At 48.6% G+C, this 26,655-nt stretch overlaps 1 protein-coding gene across 4 annotated transcripts in view; it reads right to left on the bottom strand.

Moving 5' to 3' along the window:
* Positions 1-25,372, bottom strand: part of LSR (lipolysis stimulated lipoprotein receptor) — a 31,288-nt gene extending 5,916 nt beyond the window's left edge. For 2 of the 4 annotated variants that reach the window (XM_053268478.1, XM_053268481.1), the window contains exons 1-6: positions 24,740-25,228; positions 18,793-19,134; positions 11,308-11,427; positions 5,607-5,663; positions 1,919-2,065; positions 16-186 (exon numbers count right to left, since the gene is read on the bottom strand). In XM_053268478.1, coding sequence (XP_053124453.1) covers positions 16-186; positions 1,919-2,065; positions 5,607-5,663; positions 11,308-11,427; positions 18,793-19,134; positions 24,740-24,818 — 916 coding nt within the window. In that variant the 5' untranslated portion in view covers positions 24,819-25,228. The other 2 variants (XM_053268479.1, XM_053268480.1) reach the window with 2 other exon arrangements.
* Between the last annotated feature and the right edge of the window lie 1,283 nt (positions 25,373-26,655).

The following is a 26,655-nucleotide window of genomic DNA, read 5'->3' as shown; positions in this document are numbered from 1 at the left end:
GAGAAGCCGCCTTACCTGAACTGGCCCTGTCGTAATCCACTCCGTATCCATTGTACATGGGAGACATGGGGCCCATGGGGATCATAGTGGCTGGCGGCCCCGGCTTCAGCTGATGGCTGGATGCGTAGATGCTGGGTGCGTAAACACTGGGGACTCCGGAGGTTGCAGCTTTGCCTGCAACGTAGACTGGAGGGAAAACAGCAGAGCTGAGTGAGGGGTCGGAGGACCAGGAGGAAGACATCTAAGCCAGGTGGTCAGCAGAATCCTAGAGCTGCATTCAAGATTGTGTCGGTTCAGGATGAGCTCCAACGTCTCACCCCCACTGAACGCAGCAATGGATGCACGTGTGGCATGAACCTTTTCCTGCCCAGTTTGCAAATCACTGCATTCTGTTCAGGACCACGGTCAAATGCTGTGGTACTCCCTTGAACGTCGGTGCTGCTAGAAAAGCAAATTCCCCGCAACACCACAAGTCGGTGATCTTCACTGGTTGTTTTTTTGGGCCAGTTTGGCAAAGAAAACCACCCTTCAATGAGAGAGCCACTTCCCACCATGCTGTCCTCCGTGCAGTGCTCCACTGCCCTCTTGAGCTCCACCGCCATCTTGGAAGATGCACAACACTGGGAAGCATAGCTCTATGGGGGAAATGCTTGGTTTCCCTTAAAGGAGCCCCCACCTGCACTGGGCAGAGTGGGAAGGGAAGAGTCTGGGATATTTGGCTTCAGCTGAAGCTCCACACAGGCCTCACAAACAATTAGGGAGCCACCCTCAGGGTTCACGGGGGCTACCACTGGCTCCCGGGCCTTGCCTTGAAGAACAATGACCCAAGTCGTGCAAGGCCTTTCCAGGATTCAGTCTTGTGATTGGTGGAGATGCCTGAATATTGAAAAGTCTATGGCAGGTCTGCTCAGCTTCGGCCCTCCTGCAGATGTTGGCCTACAACTCCCATAATCCTTGGCTATTGGCTACTGTGGCTGGGGATTATGGGATCTGTAGTCCAAAAGCAGCTGGGGGGGGGCTAAGTTGAGCAGGCCTAGTCTATGGCAAAGCATCCTGAGTGAGCAACAGAACTGCATGGGCATTATGCCAACACTGGCCCACAGAGGAGTTTGCTCTTCAAGATCCCTTAACACTGGTTATCCTATTAACACACTCTCGCCACTTTGTTTGCAGGATAAAAGGGAGCACCGAGCACTACAGGGAGGGTTGCGCCTTTTTCGGAGAGTGGTCATTCCAATGTATTACGTTATAGCAATACCATTGCTATACTGCACCCTGGTGGCGCAGTGGTAAAACTGCCGCCCTGTAACCAGAAAGTTACAAGTTCGATCCTGACCAGGGGCTCAAGGTTGACTCAGCCTTCCATCCTTCCGAGGTCGGTAAAGTGAGTACCCAGAATGTTGGGGGCAATATGCTAAAATCATTGTAAACCACTTAGAGAGCTCTGGCTATAGAGCGGTATATAAATGTAAGTGCTATTGCTATTTAGCCCCAAAGGCAGGACTGGCCTGGAATTGCAAAAGCTGCCTCCTGCGTGAACTTTTCTTTTTAAAACAAACCCAATCCTGCAGAGAGCATTTTGAAGGCTCAACTATCTGTCTTAGATTATCTTGAGAATCTCCGCAAACTTGCGGATTGCAAGTTGAGGCTATTTATTCTGGAGACATTCAATAGAACCAAATTTAAATCTGCTTTAGAGAAGGGAGGGGGAGCAGGAAATACCTACCTACCTCCCCCCCACCCACCCACACCTCTGGGCAGAGTTCAAGGCATTCTGACTGGACACAAGCCACCCTGTAGGCAACCAGCAATACTGCCTGGGAAGGACTTGCCCGAGGGGCAGGGAGCAGGTTCACGGCAGAGCAGAAGCCCTCGGGGTCATTCGGGGAAGGAGCCGGGATGCACGAGGGACACTTACGTGCTTCGGGGCAGCAGCACTTCTCCGGGCAGCAGGGGCATCGGACGTAGCAGCAGCACGTGTGAGGGCAGCACTGGCACCAGCAGATCCCGAAGAGCAGGAAGAGCAGAAAGAAGCCCAGCACCACCACGGCGACAAAGACCCAGTCTGGGAGGAAAGAGGGGAGGGGGGGAAGAGAGCCTTTGAGACGGAGCCAACTCCGAGGTTCCTCCAGGCAGCAGGGCGAGGCCAGCTTGGCAGCCTCTACGAGGAGCCAACAAGCTTTGGGCAGGGGGAGGGAATGCCAGCTGCAACCCTGGCAGTCGGCGCCTCGACACCCAAGGCAAACGGAGAGCAGAAAGCCCTCCGTAGAATCTGGCAGAACCAGGGCAGTGTGCCCTGTGACAGGGATGCCCGGAAGCCGACAACTCCAACTCTCAGCATTCCCAGCTGCAAAGGCCATGGCAGCCAGGGATGATGGGAGTGGTAGTCAACCCCTGCTACAAGGAACACTGATCCAGGGCCCAAGAGGCCTTTCTCATCATTCCTGTTTGTCCGCTGCACTCAGATCATCCTGATGGGTTTCTAGAACCAGCCTGCTAGTTTTACATCTATGTAGAAGGAGATGTATATGTGTCCTCTTCTCCAACCACAACTCGGTGTGTTGTGGCATTGTTGGCCATCAGCCAACAGATAAATCCAATCTAGTTTTACATCGATGGCCCCTGCTAACGGGTCAAAAAATGGCAATTTTCTTTATTCCGGGGGGGGGGGAGCAACTGGCCCTCTCCACCCCCAGCACAGCATCCCTCCAGTGGCTGTTGCCGGTGTCTATCTCATGTTTCTTTTTTAGACTGTGAGCCCTTTGGGGACAGGGGGCCCTTTATTGTATTTATTCCCATCTAGGTCCACCGCTTTGGGGTCTTTTGTTCAAGAGCGGTAGATAAATATCCACCACTGTATCCGTATCCACCGATACGAATGGCTCAGCTACAGCCTTGGGCCTGCATTCCATTTTAGCCTCTTGAGCAAGAATATTTCACCTGTCACAAACGGTTTCACGTAAAGAGAGCATCAATCATTTTTTTCACCTCTTGCTCGTGGAGCGGCATAGAGCTGTTGTCCTGAGCTGCTAAACAGCTTTTCGTGGCCAAAGTAGATGCAATGATGGAAGGTCCATCTATTTAATCGCCAGTCTGCCTCAGCCATGCATAGGGAGAAGGGAATGAAGCAGCAAACAGGGCCTGGGGTGGGGGTGAGGGCAGGGTGCTGCATGTTGCTTTTCCTGCAGCTGGCCTACTACCCACAGTCTGTCCACTTTCCCTTTAACAGGGCTTTGATCACTAGAAGCCAACCCAGCTGCTGCTGGTGTCTACCTTATGTTGCTTTTTAGACCGTGAGCCCTTTGGGGACAGGGATTCATCTTTTTAACTTATTGTCGTTTTCTCTAGGTAAGCCACTCTGGGAACTTTTGTCAAAATGCGGTATATAAGTATTCTTTGTTTGTACTGGCCACTGTGGCTGGGAGGATGGGCATTGTAGTCCAAAAACAAGCTGGAGGCTCCAGCCGTCTTTGGACTACAACTCCCATCCCACTCAGCCACAGCGGCCAATCGTCAGGGATTGTGGGAGTTGTAGGCAAACATCTGCAGGAGGGCCCCAGCTGTGCAGCACTGGGCAATGGGATAGTAAGCAGTAGGTATGGGAGAGTTCAGCATTCCCCACTTGCCTGCCCCTTTTGCGCCAAGTCACACAACACACAACACACACACACTCACTTTGAACTTTCCAGCATTTAAAGAGATTGGCCTGGCATCATTAATTCGGCCTTTGCATGTGAAATCCAATCCTAGGCTGGCAGGCAGGCAGCAACGAGCATGTGAGGGATCGAAGTCACACAACTGGCTTCATGATAGGTTCCCTTAACCTGTAGGACAGGCCCTTGACAAGCCATCTTAGGATCTAGGAGCTTGCCCAAAAATTCAGGAGACCGACAACGGGCACTGGGACAAACAACTGAATTCGGTGATGGACACTGTGTTGGGGTAGGGGATGGGCCTTTCCTTTATCCCACGTACAAGTCACAGGAGTAGGGCTGCCCTGGACAAGTTCAGATCTCATTCAATAGCCGTGGGTTTGAATAGCTTCGTCTCAGCCCCACCGCTCCCTGGGATTCGCCGAGCCCTGCCAGAGACCACACAAACCACTCCTCAAACACAGACCACACCTCATGGCAGACATGGCCTCGTCTCAATCTAAGAACTGCCTTTGTCCCCAAGGGTGGAGTGGAAGACAGAGCCAAGTTGCTTTGGTATGACCCACTCACTCCCCCACTTTGTAATGGTCTGGTCTTAAAAGCCCCCCCTTTTTAGGGGGCTGTTCCACTTACATCACTTACTTATACCCTTGGTCTGGACCACTGGTCCATCTAGCTCAGTACGGTCTACATAGGTTGGCAGCGGCTCTCCAAGGTTACAGAAGCAGGCCTTTCCCCCAGCATCTTCTGGAGATGCTGCCAGGGACCAAACCTCTGCCTCTGAGTTACGGCCCCATCCCCACTTGTGTTGACACCCAATGTACCTCTGCTAAGTATAGCCTATTTCAGTGCTAATCCCGTTCCCCATATTGTCTGTAGCACTAACATGGGAATGGAAGAGACACTGAATGCATGGAGGCAGCACACTGCAGACCATGCTAGAAGCTTTCGATTCTTCTGGGCACTCGAAGGGCTCCTATAGCAGCAGTCTCGGCAAAGTTCGGAGACCTGGGTCTTCAACTCATCCCACCCACTTGAAATTGCATAAAGATGAATCCAAGACTTCAAATTAGTGTCACACCTTTTCTTTCTTTTTTGGAGCCAAAGGGCAAGAAGGCTAATTGATCATTACTCCAGGAATTAGCTAGGTCCCACTTGTGCTAGCTAACCCTCTGACATAGGAAAACAGGAAGCTGCCATATACTGAGTCAGACCATAGGTCCATCTACCTCAGTATTGTCTACACAGACTGGCAGCGGCTTCTCCAAGGTTGCAGGCAGGAACCTCTCTCAGCCCTGTCTTGGAGATGCTGCCAGGGAGGGAACTTGGAACCTTCTGCTCTTCCCAGAGTGGCTTCATCCCTTGAGGGGAATATCTTGCAGTGCTCACACTTCTAGTCTCCCATTCATATGCAACCAGGGCAGACCCTGCTTAGCTAAGGGGACAAGTCATACTTGCTACCACAAGACCAGCTCTCTTGTGGTAGCACATGTGTGTCTTTAGGGTACAGATCCTGGATGCATCCACACTCCACACCTTTAGGGGCACACCAAAGAAACATGGTGTGAGGTGGACCATAGTTTTTGTTCCCAGCTCAGAAACAAACTCCATGGAACCCGGAACCTCCCAATTGCTCTGCGTCAATCCACACCTGTTCAAGGATACTTCCGAACGCATTACAGTAGGTTTAGGGTTTACCGAGATCTAGAGAGAGATCTCTAGAGATCTACAAAGAGATCTACAGAGAAAAGCCTAGAGAGCACTGCAGTAGCAGCAAGGTAGTAATAGAAACTCTCAGAAGTGAGAGAAGACAGGCATTTTGGAATCCTTCCCAAACATTCCTACTTCTAAGATATTAAAACATGAGTAGTAATAAAGACGACAAGACAAGAGTATAACCCACCCCCTCCCACCCCACGAAAGAAAGGATGGAAGAAGGAGCAAAGCCAGTACCTTCCATATGCCCTATCTGAAAGCCTGGCAAAAGCTCTGAGACACCGGATGATTTGCCTACAGGACAAAAAAAAAAAAGATACAGGAAAAAAACAGTTACTAGATACAGCCGGCAGCCCTAGAGACAGGTACTTGTTGGCCAGAAGTATTGGGAGGGCAACACATTGACTTGATGGTGTCCCCGTAAAGCAACAACAGAAGCATCAGTAAACGAACTCAATAGCAGGTTGGTAAACAGCGAGAGGCCTGTTACTGCACAATATTCCCAGCCCGCCAGCCTTCCCGACTCACCACAGCCGCTGCTCCTTTTAAGGAAGGTTTAATTCGATTTGCAAACTGTTAATCTGCTTTTAAATTGTTTTAAGGTTTTCATTATGATGCCACATGTGTTGTAAACTGCCCAGAGACACCAGTCTGGGGCTGGTCTGCCTATGCAGATGGATCAGGATTTCACCTCATGGCAGAATTCGTGAAGCGACTCCATGGACCGGCCCTGAGCCGGAGGAGACGCTGCGTTGGGAAAACTCTGCCTGCGTCAAGCACAGAGGCCCACAGCAGTCAAGGAGGCAGCCGAGTAGCAAAGAACATGCGTGCGATAACTTGCCCTGAATGAGCTAAGCGAAGAGCGACAGCACTCAAGGGACGGCATTCCAGTGTGTGTGTGTCTCACTCACACCTACAGAGCGAAAGGTTTGGAAACAGATTCCCTTTCCCAGCCACAGCTGTGAACAGCTGACATTTTCAAGAACCCTTTAAATCCTGGCACGGCCAGGCACCCCATCCGCTGCAGTTCCCAGCATTAAGGTAGCGCTGGGTTCCTGGCAGAGAAGGAAAGGACCAACCAAGGGGCCAGAGCTGGCAGGAGACGGACCGTATCTGGGGGAAACAGGCCCCCCCCCCATTTTAGCTACGTTGGAGCAAAGCCTCCAGACGACACTGCATATAGAAATGGGAGAGTTGCCTGCACGGAGGCAGTGCTGATGCAGCAGGGCGCTTGCTTGCTTGCGCGGCTCCTCCGTCGTCGGCAGCGACTCGGTGCCCTTGGGAGGAATGTGCTGATGTCAATCAACAACAGAATTGCGTGGGAAGAGAAGCAGGGCATAGGCTGGGAGGCCAATCACCTGCAAGGTAAGCAGCCGCAAACACTGCCCCCCTCTGGGATCAGAGCAAGTGGTTAACTGAGCCAAGAGGCGCCTTTTTAAAGCGGTGGTTCTCTTAACTGAGCAGGGGGAGAGCAACCGGACCTATCCAGCCCCAGCACAGCATCCCTCCAGTAGCTGTTGCTGGAGTCTATCTTGTGCTCCTTTTTTAGATTGTGGCTATTTGAAGCGTTACAGAGAGCCATCTTTTTTTACATTTCTGTATTTATTTATATCTGTGTAAACCACTTTAGAAACTTTTGTTGATAAGTGGTAAATAAATATTAATAATAAAATAAAATAAAGTAAAATAATAATAGTCATTGCCATCATCATCTGGTCTCTAGCAATTGCCAGTCAGATACTTATGGGAAGCTCGTAAGCACAGAATCGCAGCCCTCCTGTTGTGTGTGTGTGCGCGCGCGCATGCTCACTCATGCTCTCTGGTAGTTAAAGGTAGACTACTCTTGAACATGGAGATTCATTTCAGCTAGCATGGCTGATCGCCAGTGACAGTCTGATCCTTCTCCAACAGACTGTTTCTTAAAGCCACCTAATCTGGGGGCCACCACCACATGGTATTTCTGGCTACTTCTACAGGCTTTTGCATGTCCAGACATTTGCAAACTGAAGCCCAAGGACTCCTGCCTGTGCAGTGAAGAGTTTGGAATTGTGCAATGGACAGTCCAGATTCTCACCATATGACTCCTGCAGCTCTGTTCTCTTCTTCCCCAAAAGGTCTCCAAGTGCAACTCTCTCTCTCCATCTGTCTATATCAGACAAGCTATTTTGTGCTTTGCTAATTGTAAAATAATTATTTATGTAAAAACATCTGCATGTTGTGCCTCACTACTGGAAAAACAATGGACTAATTGGCCAGAAACTGACTTCTAGGACTTCCATGACCTTCAGTGTGGCGTTAGGCCTATTTTCACCTCAACCACATAAACACATAAACTGTGAGCCTTTGAAATGACCAGCTTGCTCTGTGCGGTCTGTTTGAACAGAGTACCAGCCTGGACGAGGACTCTTTGGTAGAGCCAGGGTTTTTATATTGCTCTTCCATGGAGGCCTGAAATCAAAGCCACCCATTTCCAGATGACCAAGTGGATCTTTATTCCCAGTTCACAGATGCTGCCAAAAGAGTAGAAAAATACAGAATATACACCTTGCCACAGGTGGCTCAGCAGAGACTACCGAGGCCGCAACCAGATGCAAGGCATGTTTCCAGGGGGGACTAGGAGGAGACAGTAATGCTAGTCATGACGACAAAAACCAGAACAGGGTGCGGTATCACAAGAGATCACTAACCACTTCTGGCTATCCTCTCCCTTCTCTACAATAAACTCAGAGCCTCGCCACATCCATCACTTCCACCACTCAGCAGTGAACACAAGTGGAGAGAGTAATAAATCCTTAGACCTAGCTGTGCTTGCCTATAAGCAACTTCTCCCGATCAGCTAAATAAGATTCTTTCAAAGCAGGTATTTCACAGCAATCGGAGCAGGGTAAAACACAGAAACATAGGAAGCTGCCTTACACAGAGTCAGTCTACTGATCCATCTAGTTCAGTACTGCTGATCCATCTAGCTCAGTATTGTCTACACTAGGGATTCTCAACATTGGGTCCCCAGATGTTATTGGATTTCAACTCTCATAATCCCCACTCCCAGTGGCCTTTGGCTGGGGATTATGGGACTGGAAGTCAACATCTGGGGACCCAAGGTTGAGAACTCCTGGTCTACACTGACTAGCAGCAGCTCTCCAAGGCTTCAGTCAGGAGCCTTTCCCAGCTCTACCAGGGGATGCTGTCGGGGACTGAGTCTAGGACCTTCTGCATGTAAAGCAGATGCTCTTCCACTGAGTGACGGCCCCATCCCCACTCCCAAAAAATGGTTCCTTCCCCAACTAGAGCACCTTGCCTTGCCACAGGTGGCTCAGCAGAAACTACCGAGGCATACCTCTGCTGCTGAACTTGCTCCACATCCTTCATCCCTGCGCCTGCCATAAAAGTGATCAAAGTAAGTTACTATGGCCAGTGTGCTTTCTGTGCAAGTGCACAATTCAGCTTCCCGAGAATCTCGGCTCTAGGTTAAAAACCATGCTGCGTGACGTCTAGAACCCGTCTAGTCCTTACACAAGAAAGCACATGAGCAGTGTCTTGCAAAATGAGATCTCCTTGCAAAGGATTTGTAACGTTGGAATCAAGGGGCATGAAGTAACACATGATGCTGCCTCATACGGGGACAGGCGATTGGTCAATGGCAGCCAAGAAGCATTACGATTTAGACTAGCACCGTTTGCTTTTCCTGGTAGTGACTCCCCAAGATCTCAGACAGGAGTCTCAGCCCTGCAAACCAGGTTTGTAGCTGGAGCTGCTAGGGTCTGAACCTGAGATCTTCTGCATGCAGAAAGGAGGATCGAACCTGGGCTACAGTGCCTGAGCTATGCTGGGGAGGGCTATGGTTCAATAGTAGAGCCCTCTAACATGGAATCCCTGATGTTGTTGACTACAACTCCCAGAATTCCCAGGCAAAGGCCACTGCAGCTGGGGATGCTGGGAGTTGTGGTCAACATCATCTGGAACTCCCTGTTACAGGGAATGCTGGTAGAGCCCCTGCTCCACATGCAGAAAGTCCTAGGAACAATCAATTCCAGGAGTAATATTTCCAGCCATCAGGAAGCAATGCTTCAGAGCAATGTTCCCTCTAAGGCGTGGATGAATGCTCACACATTTTCTTTGATGTCCACTCAGTTAATTTTAGATCCCGCTCAGGTTTAATCAGGAAGGCCCCACTCTGAATGCATGTATGTTCACACTGTTTTGATACTGCTGCCCAGAACAAAACTCATTCCGCACACCGTTGGGGGAAAAAAAAAAGGGAGAACACACTGCTTCAGAGCCCTGCACGGATCTCTGCCCTTCTTTGTGACTAACGGAAGCAGAATCATGCCAGCGACACAGAGTCAGGCAAGTTTGCATCACTCACCGACTTCAAGCACTAACTTTATCCTTGGTTAAGCAGCACGGAGGACGCAGCTTTGGCCACAGGGAAATTAGTCAGGACGTTTGGTGCTGCCCAGGAAAGAGGGAAGTCTCACAAAGCCCGCCACCAACACGCCCACAGAGAACTGGTTCCTCCACTGCAGAGAAAGAGTCATGTGTACACAGCAAACAAAGCTCAGCCTCGCCATCCCTCAGGCGACAGAGCTCTGCTTTGAGTCTACAGCACAGACATCCATGGGAGTAAGTTTCAAACTCTGCAGTGGACGACAAGAGAGAACTACACACCTGGAAGCAAGAGAGAGAAGAAGGCTACAGCCATCATAAAAGGGTAGTGGGACTCATGTGGCTGGCCAACCAACAGGACAAGCAACATGCCTGGTCATCACGGAAGCTAGGGCAGTGTCCCCACAAAGAGTGGTTCAAGTCTTGGACTAGGACTGGGGAGACCCGAGTTCAAATCCCCACTCAGCCATGAAACTCACTGGTCGAATCTGGGCCAGGTGTCTCTCTGCCTAACCTACCTCACAGGGTTGTTGTGTGTACATAAGCTTAACTATGTACACCGCTCTGAGCTCCTTGGAGGAAAAGCGGGATATAAATGTAAAAACAGAAACTCGGGCAGGATCTTCACATGCAGCAGAATGAACTGCACCACTACAAGGGGCAGAATCACATTTCCAAATGCTCCCCTATGTCTTAAAAAAACCCTTGCAGGTAGAAAACTAACAGCGGAGGAAAGTGCAGAGTTAGTCTCCTTGCTGTGCTCGTTTTCTTCTTGCAGAGTATGTTTTTCATTTGGGTAAGCATTCAAAAAGGTTGCGGCCCACCCCCACCTGCAGAATGAGGTGCCCTCTACCTCCTCATTCAGACTGGAGAGAGAGAGAAAATTTTCTCCGTCTCTTACAACACTAGAACCAAGGGCCATCCCATGAAACTGAACATTTGGAAATTTAGGACCGACAAGAGGAAGTACGTTTCCACACAGCACATACTTAATCTATGGAATTCTCCGCCGCGGAATGTGGTGATAGCCACTAGCTTGGGTGGCTTTAAAAGGGGCTTTGACAAATCTATGGAGAGGAGAGGTCTATCAATGGCTACTAGTCTGGTGGCTAGAGGCCACCTCCAGCCTCAGAGGCAAGAGGCCTCTCAGTACCAGTTGCAGGGGAGCAACAATAAGAAAGAGGGCATGCCCCTATGTGGGCTTCCCACAGGCATCTGGTGGGCTAGTCTGTGAAACAGGATGCTGGACTAGATAGGCCTTGAGCCTGATCCAGCAGGGCTGTTCTTATGTTGTACTGGGAGAGAGGGGGAGATATAATTTACCAAGTGGGTGGGACCCAGACAGTAACCGTAGGGATGGAAAGCGTGCACACCCAGTTTCAATGGGTAACCAACAAAGCCAGCCTGCCTGGCATCCTCCCTTCTTGGATATTAAGCCAGTAGGCCCAGCTGGCCCAGAAGGAGAGCATCCTCTTCGACAAGCCAAGCTGCTAGGCCGCCCTGAACTCTAACCCACAAAATGTTGGTGTGCAGGAGGAGCCGTGTGACTTACCCAAGACGATGAGCTCGGCGTAGCCTTCGTTGTTGCCTTGCAGGTCTTGAGAGGAGGTCACCGTGCAGTAGTACACACCACTGTCCCCCCAGGCCGTCTGCTCTATGCTGAGGTCAGCATCTGTAGATGGGGGCGGGGAGGGGAGAGAAGGAAAGGCAGCCAAAATGTGTTACGATGAGAATCAAGACCTTCCTGGACAAAATCTGTTTCTGGGGCAAGAGAGCCATGTTCTTTGTTTGTAACACACATGCCACATATCCTAGGTGATACCAGAAAGGTAAAAGGTAAAGTGTGCCGTCAAGCACAAGTTTTTCTGATGTCCGCTCAGTTCATTTTAGATCCCGCTCAGGTGGATTCAGGAAGGCCCCCACTCTGAATGCAGGTGCGCGCACACTGCCCTGTTATTGCTGCCCAAACTCATTCCACACATAGGTGGGGGGGGGGATTAGCGAGAACACTGCTGTCAAATCAGTTCCAACTCCTGGTGACCACAGACCCTGTGGTTATGTTTGGTAGAATACAGGAGGGGTTTACCATTGCCTCCTCCTGTTAGGTAGAGTATAAATAATAAAAATCATCTTCGCTCCAGTGTTACCTCTAACAGGGATTCCTAGATGTTGACTACAACTCCCACAATCCCCAGCCAAAGGCCACTGCAGCTGGGGATGCTGGGAGTTGCACTGATCAACAGCTGGGAATCCCTGTTAGAGGGAACATTTAAACAAATATAACGGAAGTGGCAAATTGCATTGCCATGCCTTAAAATATTTACAAATATCCCATAAAAATAATTGCCAAGTAAAGATTTGGATATAACATGTAAGTCACATTAAGTGTGCTTTATTGATTTTTTCCCTAGTCAAATATTTCAGTTCAAACACTTTTGACTATTACCTTAGAGAGATATTTATGCAATGTTATACTGTAATTAATATGGTGTTTTGTGTTGTTTTTTGTTTTGTTTTGCTTTTCTATGAGAAACATGCTGCACCCCAGATCCCAACTGATTGTGTGCATTGGAATACTCTCTCTAATTCAGTGGTCCCCAACTTGGGTTCCTCCAGATGTTGCTAAACTACAACTCCTAGCATCCCCTGCCACAGTGGCAGGGGATGCTGGAAGTTGTAGTTCAGCAACATCTGGAGGAACCCAGGCTGGGGACCACTGCTCTAATTCAACACTTCCAGAAAACTCACATCACTGACTGGGGCATCACAGGGGCTGAAATGAAAGAAGGTTCTCCTTTCGCCCACTGATGATGTCTCCAGAGGCAATAAGGATAACAGGATAAGGGAGAGTGAAGGGGGTTGCCAATTCCTGTCAGTCTTACAGACTTATGCAGACAGTCTTACAGCAGAAGGGCAACTTCTCTGTAGCCCAAGAAATCACGTTTTCAAGAAGAAAAGAAAAACCTGAAGCCCCGCATAGTTCAAAAGGTACAGTATGCAGGAAAACATTACTGGCAAACTAGAACCGCCAAGGACATTTAGAAGCACGTCAAAGTCAGAATTAAATTGGCTTTCCCCTCTCCAAGCCATTATCTCCTAAAGATTTTTGGAGGAGTCATTTTCAGCTTTGCCCCAACCCTCTGTATTGCAAATTCGCAATGCCACACAGAATACAGGCAACGTGAATTATCTGTATCTGCCAGACTGATTAAAGTTACCTGCAAATTTTGTTAGACATGCAAGTTGGCTGCACCTTCCAGCACAAATTACATGTCTGATTTGACCCTCCACAATAATTAAAGTCCATCACCCCTGCCTTTCAGTCTAGTATAAGTCAGATGTGGCAACTCTGATTTATCTCAAAGTCGCTCAGTTTTCTAGACCATCTCTCCCTCTCTCTAGGTGGGCAGGCTCTATTTTTTAAAAAAGTTGGCAACACCGAAGGGCAAGGAATTCAGGCCTGGTTTACATATGCAGGCAGACACGATGACAGAATGGACAATATCACCACAAACTCGATGCGGAGGGGATAGAAAAGTTTTGAATATTCTCCATATTTAAAAAAAAGAAAGGAAGAAACCCTGCAAGTAGAAAACTAGCACACCAGAAAGAAATGAGTCCAGATGCTCCTTGCATGCTACTCTCTACTTGCAGGGAGGCTTCAGGAGCAGGGGAGTAATGAAAAACGACTCTCCCTGCCTGCTGAACGGAAGTGGTACAGTCCATTCTAGCATCGTACTCTGCTCCATGCAGAATGCCTTAGTGCAGTGTTCTTCATTGCCTCACCTGGGAATCAGGGGCGGCTCCCATCAGCCCTACGTACGGCTTCCTAACTCTATGCAACTCACTCAATGCTTTATGCAACTCTATGCAACTAACTCCCTAACTCTATGCTTTGGCTGAAGCCAAATGTTCCACGCTGCTTCCCTGGCACTGTAAGGAGGCGACTGGGGAAACAGAGCCCATCCAAGCCCCCATGTCCTCTGGGAAGGCATCAACAGAGTGCTAGGAAATGGAGTCCTTCCCAGAGCTTTCCCTACAGAGTTCGGGGTGGGGGGGACGCTGAGAAGGACTACGTCAAATTGTCAAACCCAGCCACACAAGGTTTTAATTGGACCATCAGAACGCCAGTTGTGCTCAGAAGTGCTGCAAGGATGGAAAAGTGTGTGGCAAGGATATAATTACATTTTTAACTGCTAGTTATGATGCTGCTAACCAGGCTCCACACCTGAATAATTCACCGTGTGCTAGCAGGAAGGAAATCAGGCAAGCAAAAAAGGCACCGTAGGTAGGCAAAGGGGCATTTTCACAAGATGAGTCAGGCTATCCTGTGGCAGGGAAGAAAATCTCCTGTTATCTCACTATAATTTCTGTGGGCTTGTTAGGAGGCAAGAGAGAGAACAGCATGTAATGATTCAGAAACTGGAGACCCACTCTTGTTTTGAAACATGTTATTGCAGGCTGGATGTTTGGCCATGGACTTTTGACCTTCCTGAGCAGTAATTTCTGTTTGTTCCCATTCTGCCTCTCTTCTTAAATCTTTGCTGTTAGATCTTTTTCCTCTCTTTTTAAAATCAAAGTCGACGTTAGCAGAGGCTGATTCTACAGTCTGCAATGGCAGTATACACAGGAAAAGATTGTGAAAAGACAACAAAAAGCAGCTGTGTTTCGTTCCAATTCGTAAGAAACTTGTTGGACTAGGACTGGGGAGACCTGGGTTCAAATTCCAATTCAGGCATGAAACTCACTGGGTGACTCTGGACCAGGCACTTCTCTCTCAGCCTAACCTACCTCACAACTGGGTTTTTGTGAGGATAAACACGTACACCCCTCAGGGCTCCTTGGACAAACAGCAGGATATAAATGTAAAAATTTTTGTTTTGTGTTGTATTTTCTTTTCACCTTTTAAAAATCTGATTTAATGTGTTTTTATTGTATGCTTTAATCCTCTGTTGTGAGTCACCCAGAGAACAATTTGCTATGGGGCGGCTAATAAAGATGATGATGATGATGATGATTAAAATAAATTTACAGCACAATCATATGCACGTTTACTCAGAAGTAAGCCCAACTGGGTCCAATGGGGTATGCTCCCCAGCAAGAATATTTAGGATTAAAGCCTTAGTCAATTAGCTATAGTGCATTTTCATTAACTAAAGAGGGGCCTCCCCAATCAGCAGAATTAAATATTTGTTATTTAAGACACTACATATAACTTTAGATTATGTTTGCTCGCATGCAATTATATGCAGTTTTATTTCTTTAACTGGTTGATAGCCCCTATCCATTCAAACAATAGTTGATCTAACATTTGCTGCTTTCAGAAGTCATAGTATGAGTCCTAAAATGCTCTTCGATTGTGCGATTTCTGCCAGTATTCTAAGGATGACAAGAACTGGGCCAATGGTGTTGGAACTGGGAACTGAGAAACTCTGACTCAAAGCTCTTAGCAACTTCAAGTCAGGCAGTGCTTAACTTCCAGACTAAGTTACTCAATAGCACTAATTCAGGAGCTACTCTAAAAGACTACTAACTTTCAACAGGACTTCCTCTAGCAAGTTTAGTCAGGATGGCCACTGCGGTTGGCAACTGTCCCAAAACCTTTCACTTGCTGGTTGTGAGAGTGAATCACATGTTATTGAAAAACATGCTTTAAAAATGTTAATACAGAAGCAATGACTAATCAAATTGGGCTAAGGAAGGCAGAACACAGACAGGACACATTACAGTTTGCGTATGTAGAAGCGAAGGAATTTGGGCCCTAGAAGGCCACCTTCCCCCAATGTCACACTTCCATGCCAAATCTACTAGAAATAGCTTTTCAACCACCCCCAACTGTGCACCAGATCAAGTATTCCTTCACCTTATCTACAGAGATTGTTAAGTTTGTCTGCAGCTAGGCAAATAATTAGAAGCTCCACAGCCAGTCAGAGGTTAAGAATGTTGTTGCTGTCAGCCGAGTTTCTGTGGTTTGGATCCACCAGCTCAGACGAGAGATTTCCTTGTAGCCTATAATCAGCCAAAGCAGATAAATGATCCAAGCATATATACCTCTCTCACACACACTCTACACCTTCCACATTCTTCATCACAAAGCTGTGATCTTTTCGAGCCAACAACATGAAATTATTGGGATTAGTACACCTCCCTTTTCCAAGCACCCCAAGTCAAAATTTCCATAGGAAGCTGCTTTCTACCGTCAGGCCATTGGTCCATCTAGCTCAGGATTGTCTACCCAGACTGGCAGCAGCTTCTCCAAGGCTGCAGGCAGGAATCTCTCTCAGCCCTATCTAGAGATGCCAGGGAGAGAACGTGGAACGTGAAACAGGTGTTCTCCCCAGCCCCAGCCCTTAAGGGGAGTATCTTGCAGTGCTCACACATGTAGCCTCCCATTCAAATGAAAACCAGGGGGTAGGCCCTGCTTCGCAAAGAGGATACTTCATGCTTGTTGCCACAAGACCAGCTGTCTTCCCAGTTATCTTACTGCTTAAACAAAGACTGAGTATCAAACACCTAAACTTGCAGACATCCCTATCATCACACCCTCTATTTTAAAAGAGTACTGGAATGTAGACATTTTGAGGCCCTACACTCTGTGGGGGGGGGGAGAAGGGGATCTCTAGAAGCCCCCCGCCCTTATCCAAAAATAAACCCACCCCTAAAACAGGTTGAGGCCAAGAGCTGCACATGCACACTACCACAGAATATCCCTGGAAACAGAGCATGCAGAGTTCAGGCGTTGACCCCCTCAACAAATCAGGGCTGGAAGAAGAATCCATTTGGAGGTGAGCAGGGCTCAGATGACTTGCTCTCTCCAAGGTCAAGTGCCCCATCATTCCCCCATGAACCTTCACACGAACAAAGTAAAGCCAAGTTGCGCCGTCGAGTCAGTGTGGTTTTCTTTGGTAGAATACAGGAGGGGTTGACCATCGCCTCCTCCCACGCAGTATGAGATGATGCCTTTCAGCATCTTCCTATATCACTGCTCAGTGTCTTTTGTACCACTTATGGCACTAGGAGAGCTAGTTTAACCAACTCCAGCACAGGGAGAGACGAGAGGCCGAAAGCCAGAATTCCTCCCTCTGCTCAGCCAAGAACAGCTGGGCGTGAGCAGATTCCATTACCTCCCTGTGCCCCAGTTTCCCTGTCAGGAGGGAGAATGCTCGTTTACACGCGATGGAATGCAACTATCAATATTAGCTGCGCCTCCCAACTAGGCCCTTGGCCCAAAACTACCGCTGGTATTCAAAGGCACCTCGTCCCCAAGAAAGAGCATTTCCAGAGGCTTTCGGGAAAGAGGATTTCTCAATCTACCCAGGCTGAAACTGCAACCGCTGAACCTGCAGGCTGAGCAATCTGCTATGCACAAGTCAGATGTGTCGGAGTTAGACAGGGCGCCGTTTGTTATTCACTGTCAGACGCAAGTAGGAGAAGCGGTAAGTACAGGGGTCAGTGTTCCCTCTAACAGAGATTCCCAGATGTTGACTACAACTCCCAGAATCCCCAGCTACAATGGCTTTTGATTGGGGATTATGGGAGTTGTAGTCCACTACATCTGGGAATCCCTGCTAGAGGGAACAGTGACAGGGTTTGCTCCAGAGAAAGCCAGAGCCAAGAATACTTAGGATTTAAAGAATACGCAAAATACACTTCATGTCATGCAGTAACCCATGATATAACCATGCAGTAATTCATGTTATGCAGTTGATTAACAGCTGCTTGTGCCAGGGACAACTATAGTGTGCCTATAGTGAGGGAGACTCAGTTGTCGAGCACATGGGACAGGGCCTTCTCAATCATTGCCCCCTGGCTTTGGAATACTCTCCCGGCTGGCATCCACTCCTCCTTGTTTATCATCATCATCATCATCATCATCATCATCAACTGGAACCTTTGTAAGAATTACAAATTGCCAGCAAGCAAGAATTCATGGAATCATCCAGTTGAGAAGGTCACAGAAAATGGAGGCGGCAAAAATCCTTTGGGATTTTAGAATACAAACTGATAGACATGTAGCGTACAATAAGCCAGATCTAACAGTCATCAAGAAGAATTGGGTTTTAGGAACATAGGAACATGGGAAGCTGCCATATACTGAGTCAGACCAGTGGTCTATCTAGCTCAGTATTGTCTTCACAGACTGGCAGCGGCTTCTCCAAGGTTGCAGGCAGGAATCTCTCTCAGCCCTATCTTGGAGATGCTGCCAGGGAGGGAACTTGGAACCTAGATGCTCTTCCCAGAGCGGCTCCATCCCCTGAGGGGAATATCTTGCAGTGCTCACACATCAAGTCTCCCATTCATATGCAACCAGGGCAGATCCTGCTTAGCTATGGGGACAAGTCATCCTTGCTACCACAAGACCAGCTCTCCTCTCCTTGATAATTGATATTGAAATCCCAGGGGATAGACGAGTCAGCAAAACACAACTGGAGAAAACAACAATACACAAGGACCTTCAGATTGAAATTGAGTGGCTCTGGAAAAGGAAAACAATAGTGGTGCCAATAGTTGTTGGTGCCCTTGGTGCAGCACCAAAAGAACTTGAACACCATCTTGACACCTTGGGAATCGAAACAATTACAACACATCAGCTACAGAAGGCCACACTACTGGGACAGCACGAATACTACGACGCTATCTTTAATTTTTCCTTAGTTATCCTAGACCCTTGGAAAGGGCCCGACAATTAAAGTACCAAATCCAGTCAATAACATCTAGTAGACTGTGTGTAAATAGATAATAATAACTGTTTTAATCTCATGCTGGTCGCTGACCGAAATAAAGAGATTTGATTTGATTAATTAATTAATTAATTAATAATAATAATAATAATAATAATAATAATGGGAAAGCACACATGAGCCCACAGCTCCCCAAGACTCATTCCCGCAATAAGAATTCATGGTTGCCTATTACATCTGAACCAGGCCATAGGGATTATCTGCAGATAGGTCTTCCTTGCCCAGACAACCAGCTAAGGGGCTATGGACAGCCCCACTTCCTATTTCAGTCCACCCAGCGGCAGCCTCGTACTCACTATTGATGATGGTGATGCGCCGGCCCTGATAGAAGTCCCCGAGGGTCACCGCGTTGCCTTGCTTGGTGGCCACCACCCGCACAGTCCGGGAATTGTCCTGGCACTCCACGTACGGGTTGTAGCCGGGGTTGTTCTGCTGCAGCTGGTTGGTGATCTGACTGTCCTGGCCGCTGGGGTTGAAGGCATCCGCCAGACGGCTCCGGCAGTAAGATTTGTACTTCCACGTGACAATGGGCGGCTGGGTGGCCGCGGTCTGATAGTTGCACTGCAGAGTGACAGGCTGAAAGAGGATGACCACGTTGAAGGGGGTCGCCACGGTGACTTGCATCGCAGCTGCATGATCTGGGGAGGGAGACAGAGGCACGTAAGGCAGAGCAGCACGACACGGAAAAACTAGCACTGAATGCTACAGATCCCTACCCACAGACCTGCCTCTCCCATCCAGTTACATCCCGTCTGGTTAGATCATCTCAGATGGCCCTTCTGTCAGTCCCTGATTTCCAAGATGTTTAGGGCTCTAGGACCGTGAAAGGGCCTTTTCGGTTGCTGCCCCGCTCCTTTGGAACTCTCTCCCCCTACAGATCTGGCTAGCCCCTTCCTTACTGATCTTCAAATCGCTATTGAAGACTTTTCTTTTTCGCCAGGCTTTTGCCCTGTAGTTCATTTTTCTGTTCTTTGGTAGTTATTTTAGTTTTTAATTTGGGCAGTATATTAAATGCCTAATAAATAGTAAAGTAAGTAAAACTTTATTTCGGTCGTAGACCAGCATCTAATAAATAAATAAATAAATCCCCCTCCCAGATTGTTCTCCCACCACTTTCCCCCACAATCCCCCCCATCTCTCTCAGAAAACATACTTCATGCTTGTTGACAGAAGTCAGCATTCAGTGGCATGTGTGTCAAAAGTGGCACGTGAAATTATTCTGAGTGGCACTCCTACTGATTTCTGAGAGGAGGCTGCACTCTTGACTTTATCAGAAGCCGGTTCTTCTGGGCTAGATCATCTTTTCCCGTGTCCAGAAAGACACCACTGTTCTAGGAGAACATGGTTAGTTGCCACCACCTGGTTATGCCAGTTTGGCTTCTCTGCTTCCCTTTTCAAGAGAAATGCCATTCAAGAGTATACTATGAAATGGCCAAGAGCCAGCCATCACCGCTACAGCTCAGCCAGAAGATCACATTGTTCTCGGCTCCACACTGGACACTTGAATCTGAGACATAAGAAGTCAACTGCAATGGCGGGGCAGGGAATGTCCCAGTTGGCTGACCTCTTGGGAATTTAACTCATTTTTTCTAGCCCCGGGCGGCAAGAGAGTGTTGCTATCACGAAGGCAGGAACAAGCTTATCGAGCAAAGAATGTAACACTTCAGGATCACCACTGCAAGGGAGCATGGGAATGGGTCTTAAGAGGATCTGTCCAAAAAGGGGAGAACACACTTCTACCAACAAGAGAAGCATTTTGCATTCATACACTCTCGGAGACTGGCTGGCAAGAAAATGAGAGCCAGAAGCTTATTATCTGCGTGAACCTTTCATCTAGAAGGAGGTGCAGGATTCGCAAGTGAATGGGCAGGAAGAGGACCCCTGTGGGTCCTGGTTTCCAGTCTGTTTCCGCCTTGAATAGCAAGGTCTGCTTCCAAGTGTTTCTCCTGGTTAAGACTGGCCAGCATCCTAGAACTCAAATGAAATTCGGGGCAACAACCACCCCTTAACTAGTTCACATGACATCCTAGTTTCCAAGTCACAACTGACCACTGCTAAAGAGCACATTGGCTTTTTGCACCAGCAGAAGCAGCAGTCAAAAGTCATGTTAGAAGGCTAGATGTCCACCAAATGCTATTAAATTACTGACAAAGAAATGACGTGTGTGTGTACACACACATACACGAGATCTCAGGTAACTTACTTACTTATTTCAGATCTCAGGTAACAAGTGTTCATAATGACCACTGAAAGGAGTTCTTAGAAAGCCCTGGCAATCCCTACAGTCAGAACTGGGAAAGATGGATCAGAGGTCCAACAATACAAGGCAGTTCCATATGAACATAGGAAGCTGCCTTCTACCGAGGCAGACCCTTGGTCCATCTAGCTCAGTATTGCTTACACAGACTGGCAGCGGCTTCTCCAAGGTTGCAGACAGGAATCTCTCTCAGCACTATCTTGGAGATGCTGCCAGGGAGGGAACTTGGAACCTTCTGCTCTTCCCAGAGTGGCTCCATCCCCTGAGGGGAATATCTTACAGTGGTCACACATCAAGTCTCCTATTCATATGCAACCAGGGCAGATCCTGCTTGGCTAAGGGTCATGCTTAAGTAATGCTTGCTACCACAAAACCAGCACTCCTCCTATAATCAGATCAATACAAATGAAAGCAAATGAGCAAATCGAAGACCTCCAGTCAGCCCAACTCTTCAGCGAACAGAGCAAAAAGCAGATTTTGCTCCTCCCTCAAAATTCAGGTCACCAGGTTTTGCCCCTATTTCAATCAAGTTCCTTTACAAAACATGTTATAAAACATTTATCTCCCACCTTTCCACATACGTTTTAATACTTTTAATGTTGGGCTTTAAATGATTTCAGTGTTAATGATTTTAACTGTAAACTGCCTAGACTCAAGTTTTGGGCGGTATAGAAATAGGTTTGTCTGTCAGACAGATGTTTTGAGGTACCTTACAAATATATTTAAGACCCAACGTACCACCACAGCCACTGTACAGGACTAGAAGTAGCACAAAAAATAAGCCAGCACTGTTGACAAACAGGCTCAGAAGTTTACACTTGATGCCTAAAGGATGAAAACAGCAATACTAAACAAACCTTTTTGGGGAGGAGGTTCCAGAAATCGGGCACCACCACTGAGAAGATCCTAGCTTCTGAAAAACCAGAGGTGCCTGTAGCATGGCCTCTTTCATCTACGCATCTTAATGCTTGTTGCTTTATGCATTGTTTGATGAAGAAGCAGTTTTAAGGTTCTAAACATAAAATGCTTCTCACTTTTATTCGAAACATTTTCCTGCGTCTGAGTTAATAGGACAAGTAGTTTCAATGGAAGTTTCGTTCTCACTGAAACAAAACAAGCCCCTATTCACAGCTGCCTTCTTCCCAGTTCCGTTCCTCTCCGATTGCTCTGGAGGTTTCATTCCAGCCTGAAGGGGGTTGATACTGGATCAGTTTCCTCCACAAAGGGAGTTTCGGCAGACGTGTATGTGTGTGCGTGAGCGTGTGTCACGGCTGCCACACCAGCCAGGCTCAGCCATCGCCCTTCCGGGGAGAAAAGCCAACGACATGCTCCCCAGTTGGGAACACCTTGAGTCTCGGCGCTAAGCGCACACACAGGAGGGAGAACCACATGGGGCCCAGGTATTAATCAGTTGCTGCGAAGGAACCACCCCCTCCCCAGAGGTCATGAAGCCAGGACTGCAGAAGAAGGTTAGCCCTTCATGGGCTGTGTGTTGACCTCAGAAAAAAATAAACATGCAAATATGACACAACAAGCGCATGCCCAGCCTGGCAGTGTGCCAAACGACTAGGGAATATGTATGTGCTCGAAACACGATCTGGCATCCGAATCGCAGCACAATCCCTTTAAAACCGAGGACTCACACAGTAACACGGAGAAGGGCTGCTCCTCCAACATTCACCTTAATGTCCGTAATCAGGACACTCCCCCCAGCTATGATTGTGCAGCACATGGCCGCTGTGCATGTGCAGAGGCCTTGTGCATGCCAGCATTGCACAGGAGCCGCTGGGAGATGCCCTGCCAGTGCACAATCATAGCTGGGGGGAGCACCACGATTACAGAAGTGGCAGCGAGCGGAGGAGGAGCAGGTATGGACCTGCTCTCCTCCGTGTTAAAGGGGCTGTGTAAGCCCTCTGTTTTAAAGGGATTTGCTGCGATTCGGACGCTGAATCATGCTTCGAGCACATCCCAACAAACAACAACCTGACTGATGCTGGACAAAGGAACAGGAAAGCTAAACTTAGGGGACAATTAATGGAATGTAATCACCGGCATCCTAACGGTCACCAGTCCTTATCCTGGGAACAAAATAACCTCATTGCTGGCTACTTGTTAAAGTATTCTCAGGGCTCCCATAGCCCACCACCTGAGAATCCACCATATAGGACAGGGCTGCATAACTTAGACCCTCCAGCCAGTAACTCCCATCACCCCAGGCCACAGTGGCCAGTAGTAGGGATGATGGGAGTTGTAGTCCAACAACTGTAGGAGGGCCAACACTGTGCAGCTCTGATGTAGGAGCTGCTTCCCTGGTCCCAGACACTTGAGACTATTGCCTTTCCCTCCATCAACACGCAAGCTTCCCATCACATAGCTTTGCAGATCCCACCCCAGAGATCTACCTTGTCTCTTTACATCCCTCAGCAGAGTGGGAAGCCAAGACATGTTATGGCCAACTCTCCCTCCCACAGGGTTCTATTCACCCCCAGGTCCATCTATCATCTTAGAATTTACGGCAAACAAGGAGGCAGATGACAGGCCCTGTGGAGACAGTGGGGAGGAACAGGGAGGAGAAGTAACCCCCCAATGCACTGGATAAATTAATAAGAAAACAGGGAATATCTTTCATTTGTGATCTGGTAACCCTGCATGCAAAGAAAGAGAAAGCAGCCATCAAGCAAGACAGGTGGGTGAAAATGGAGTTGACTCTTAAATAGAGTCAACAGAACAAGCTAGATCTCCAATCCAGGAAAGTAACCCTGGGGAGGCTGAAGAGAAGCTTATATCCTATATTCCAGATAAAAACAGAGCATGAGAAGTCTGGTGATTGAGCATGAGGATTAGGAGGCAAAGAACTGCAGCTTCCTGGCCTTCCCACAATACTAGAAACCTGGCTCAATCACAATGGCTAAATAAACAAAGGCAACCAAATCAGGGGAAAGTAGAGTTCCCAAGAGGTCACTGGCTAGTGGGCTGGACCCTTCATGATGTGGCTATGCATTTCTGGTCTCCAAATAGCAAAATGGAGGCATGGAGAACATTATTGATGGATCAATTTGTATACTGCCTTTCATAAGCCATCCCATAAGGCGGTGTAAGAACAACTTAGGAAAGAAAGTTTTGGGGAACAAACTATGCTTTTTTCTTTAGGTGCTTAAGAAACACTACCACCACCAGTATCAAGCAGGGACCAGGCATCCCGTGATGGGAGCACTGGAGACTTAAGGAGCACAGCAAGACATCCTGAGCCACATGGCAGGTAAGACGGTTCTCCTAAAAACAAGCAGAACACGGAAGTGAAGGAGATCAGAGAGACAAGAACTATAAAACTCCAGCTGGAGGAATGCTGGATACTCAAGTCAACTCTCACCCATTCAGCCAGGAAACTCACTGGGTGACTCCAGGCCAGTCACTGATCTCTCAACCTAGCCTACCTCACAGGGTTGTTGTGATGATAAACACAACCATGGGCCCCCTTCTGGGGTCCTTGGAGGAAGAGCGGAATATAAAATGCATAAAAATAAAAACACAGTTGCCAGATTTTCTCTGGCAGGGCTCCTATGCCTTCAGACAGTGGCAAGTCAACAAGTGGCAAGTCAACAAGTGCAGATTTCCCTGCTAAGTAATGGCAAGGAAGTCTGTGCCTGTTGACTTTCTGCCTGCTGGGTGGGTGGGGAGAACCCTGCTCATAATGAACCACCACTCGGAACAGGCGGGCATCCCATTGCACCTGCCCACGAGGGAGTCAGTCAGGCCGTCTCGAAGGGGGGGGGGTTCCCCATGCCCCGCGAAAAGCAGCCCACGAGAAGGCGCGAGTGCGCGCGCACCGGGCCCCCTCGAGCCAATCAGCTCCCGAGTTCCCTCTGCCCCCGTCCCCTAAAGCGAGAGACCCCGGAGGTCCTTCTCCTCCAGCGGAGGGTGGAGGGACGAGGGCGGGGTGGGGGTCTAGGCGCTCGCTCTGTGGGAGAAAGTAAAGGCGGCATTACCTAAGATCCACGCGCTGCCCACGAGCCACAGCAGCGGCGCCAGAGCCGGGCGAGGGGTCGTCCTGCGCCGCGTCTCCATTTCCACCTCCCGCGCGCGCGGACTTCTTGGGAGACGGTCCGTCCGAAGGGAAGCGACAAGCGCCCTCTTGATTCTTTCGCCTCGCACTGATCTCTCCCCCCCGCCTCGCGCCCCCTCGTGGACTCTTCGACTGAGCCCTCCCCCCGGCACCCGTTCAAAGTTGGTTCTGTCCCGTCCGACGGGCTACCGCGCCTCGCTCTGGACTGAGTGGACCCTGCGCGCGCCTCAGGTGCTGCTCCGGCTGACGACGCCTCGCCCCAAGGCTGGGAACTACCAACTCCCTTCGCAGGGGGGCGGGGCAACTGCTGAGGCATTCCTTCATCCTGGGAAGACTTTGTGTTAACGCCAGCCTGCTCTTGTTCGGAGGTCGCTTGTTTACAAAGGCGAGGATGAACGAGAACGTATTCAAACCTCACCTGTAGGCATGCCCCCGCCCCCTCCCATGAAGGTGGTTTAGCCTCCATGCCACTGTGAATATATGGAGAGCGAGCCAACCGACCTGAGAAAGGGGGGGTGAGGACAAACTTTGTTAAGCCCGCCTCTCCCCCCCTTCCTTTGAAAATGACCTCGCCCAGGTACTGCCTGGGAATAGAAGGGATACAGTTTAAAAGTGCACGAGAGGGAAAGTGATTGGTGCTGGCGAAGGGCTGTCATTCCAAGAGGCTTCGACGTGATTGGTCAGCAGCTCATTTCCCCCCCTCTCCCATGGGGGCCAAAGTTTGAATTGTCCAAAAGTTGAAAGGACGGACACTGAACTGCATTGTGTCTCTACTTAGGGTTGTCCGCCCTCAGATACGTTACCTGCCTATCAGGCATTTTTGCCTCGGCTAGTGTTATTTATTTACAAATCTGGACCCACAACAAAATGTTTCAGTATATCCCTGGTGTGGGTTTGTGTATGCATGTGCACATACAAGTGATCAACAGATTAACAGATTCATTTTGCAGCTCTGAAACTCACTGGGTGACCCTGGGTCAGTCGCTTATCTCTCAGCCTAACCTACTTCGCAGGCTTGTTGTGAGGAGAAACATAGCCATGTATACTGCTCTGGGCTCCTTGGAGGAAGAGCAGCATATAAATGTAATAAATAAATAAAACATCCCCTTCTGGTCCTCAGGAGAGTTGGCACACATTCAGTTGTTTATATGTTATTTTGTGGAGGCTAACCCTCGGCAGTCCACACCAAGTGCTTGAATGTGTCAACCTCCTTCCTGCTCAGCAACACAAAGCTGTGAAATGGCTGCTGGAAAAACCTATGGAGTTTTTAGACATCTTCCCCTCTCAGAAGCAGAAGGGGTTGTGACTGTCTTGAGGGAGTATTCTTCAAGCAGAGAAATTTCTGACTTTTTTTGCTTCAAACCCTCCTGTCTTCCCCCACTTGCCACACTTAATTCATTTAGCCCCGCCCATCTGGTTGTCTGTTAAGTGCCCTTTGAGTCCATAAACATTCTGCTCCATTAAGTTACATTGCAGTAATTTGGGATATATATTTTCTCACCCTCTAGGTTTTTCCCCCCTTCCAATTTTTGTGAAACTGATGTTTCTGTGGGTTACCCTGAGTCTGCCAGTACCTCCCTCTTGGCCACAGGTGCTCTGTTTATGTATCCAAGGGTAATAACACTTCCAGCTCTTTTGGAAATAGATATAAGATTTTGATTGTTAGCCCCTTGGGGCAGAGACCCCTATCTTTGTTTGTGTTACTTTATAAAGCGCCATGAAGGTTGGTCAGACTGAATGCATGGAAATAATCAGCCTTCCCCTTTTAATCAACAACATTCCTTCTGCTGTGTTTCCGCTTAGGAACAAGCTGCTGCAATTTGCTTTGATTGCATTCTC

The sequence above is a fragment of the Hemicordylus capensis genome, chromosome 7 (genome assembly GCF_027244095.1).
Source record: "Hemicordylus capensis ecotype Gifberg chromosome 7, rHemCap1.1.pri, whole genome shotgun sequence".
NCBI lineage: Eukaryota > Metazoa > Chordata > Lepidosauria > Squamata > Cordylidae > Hemicordylus > Hemicordylus capensis.
The sequence above is the reverse complement of the archived record's forward strand: the minus strand, read 5'-3'. Positions and strand labels throughout refer to the sequence as shown.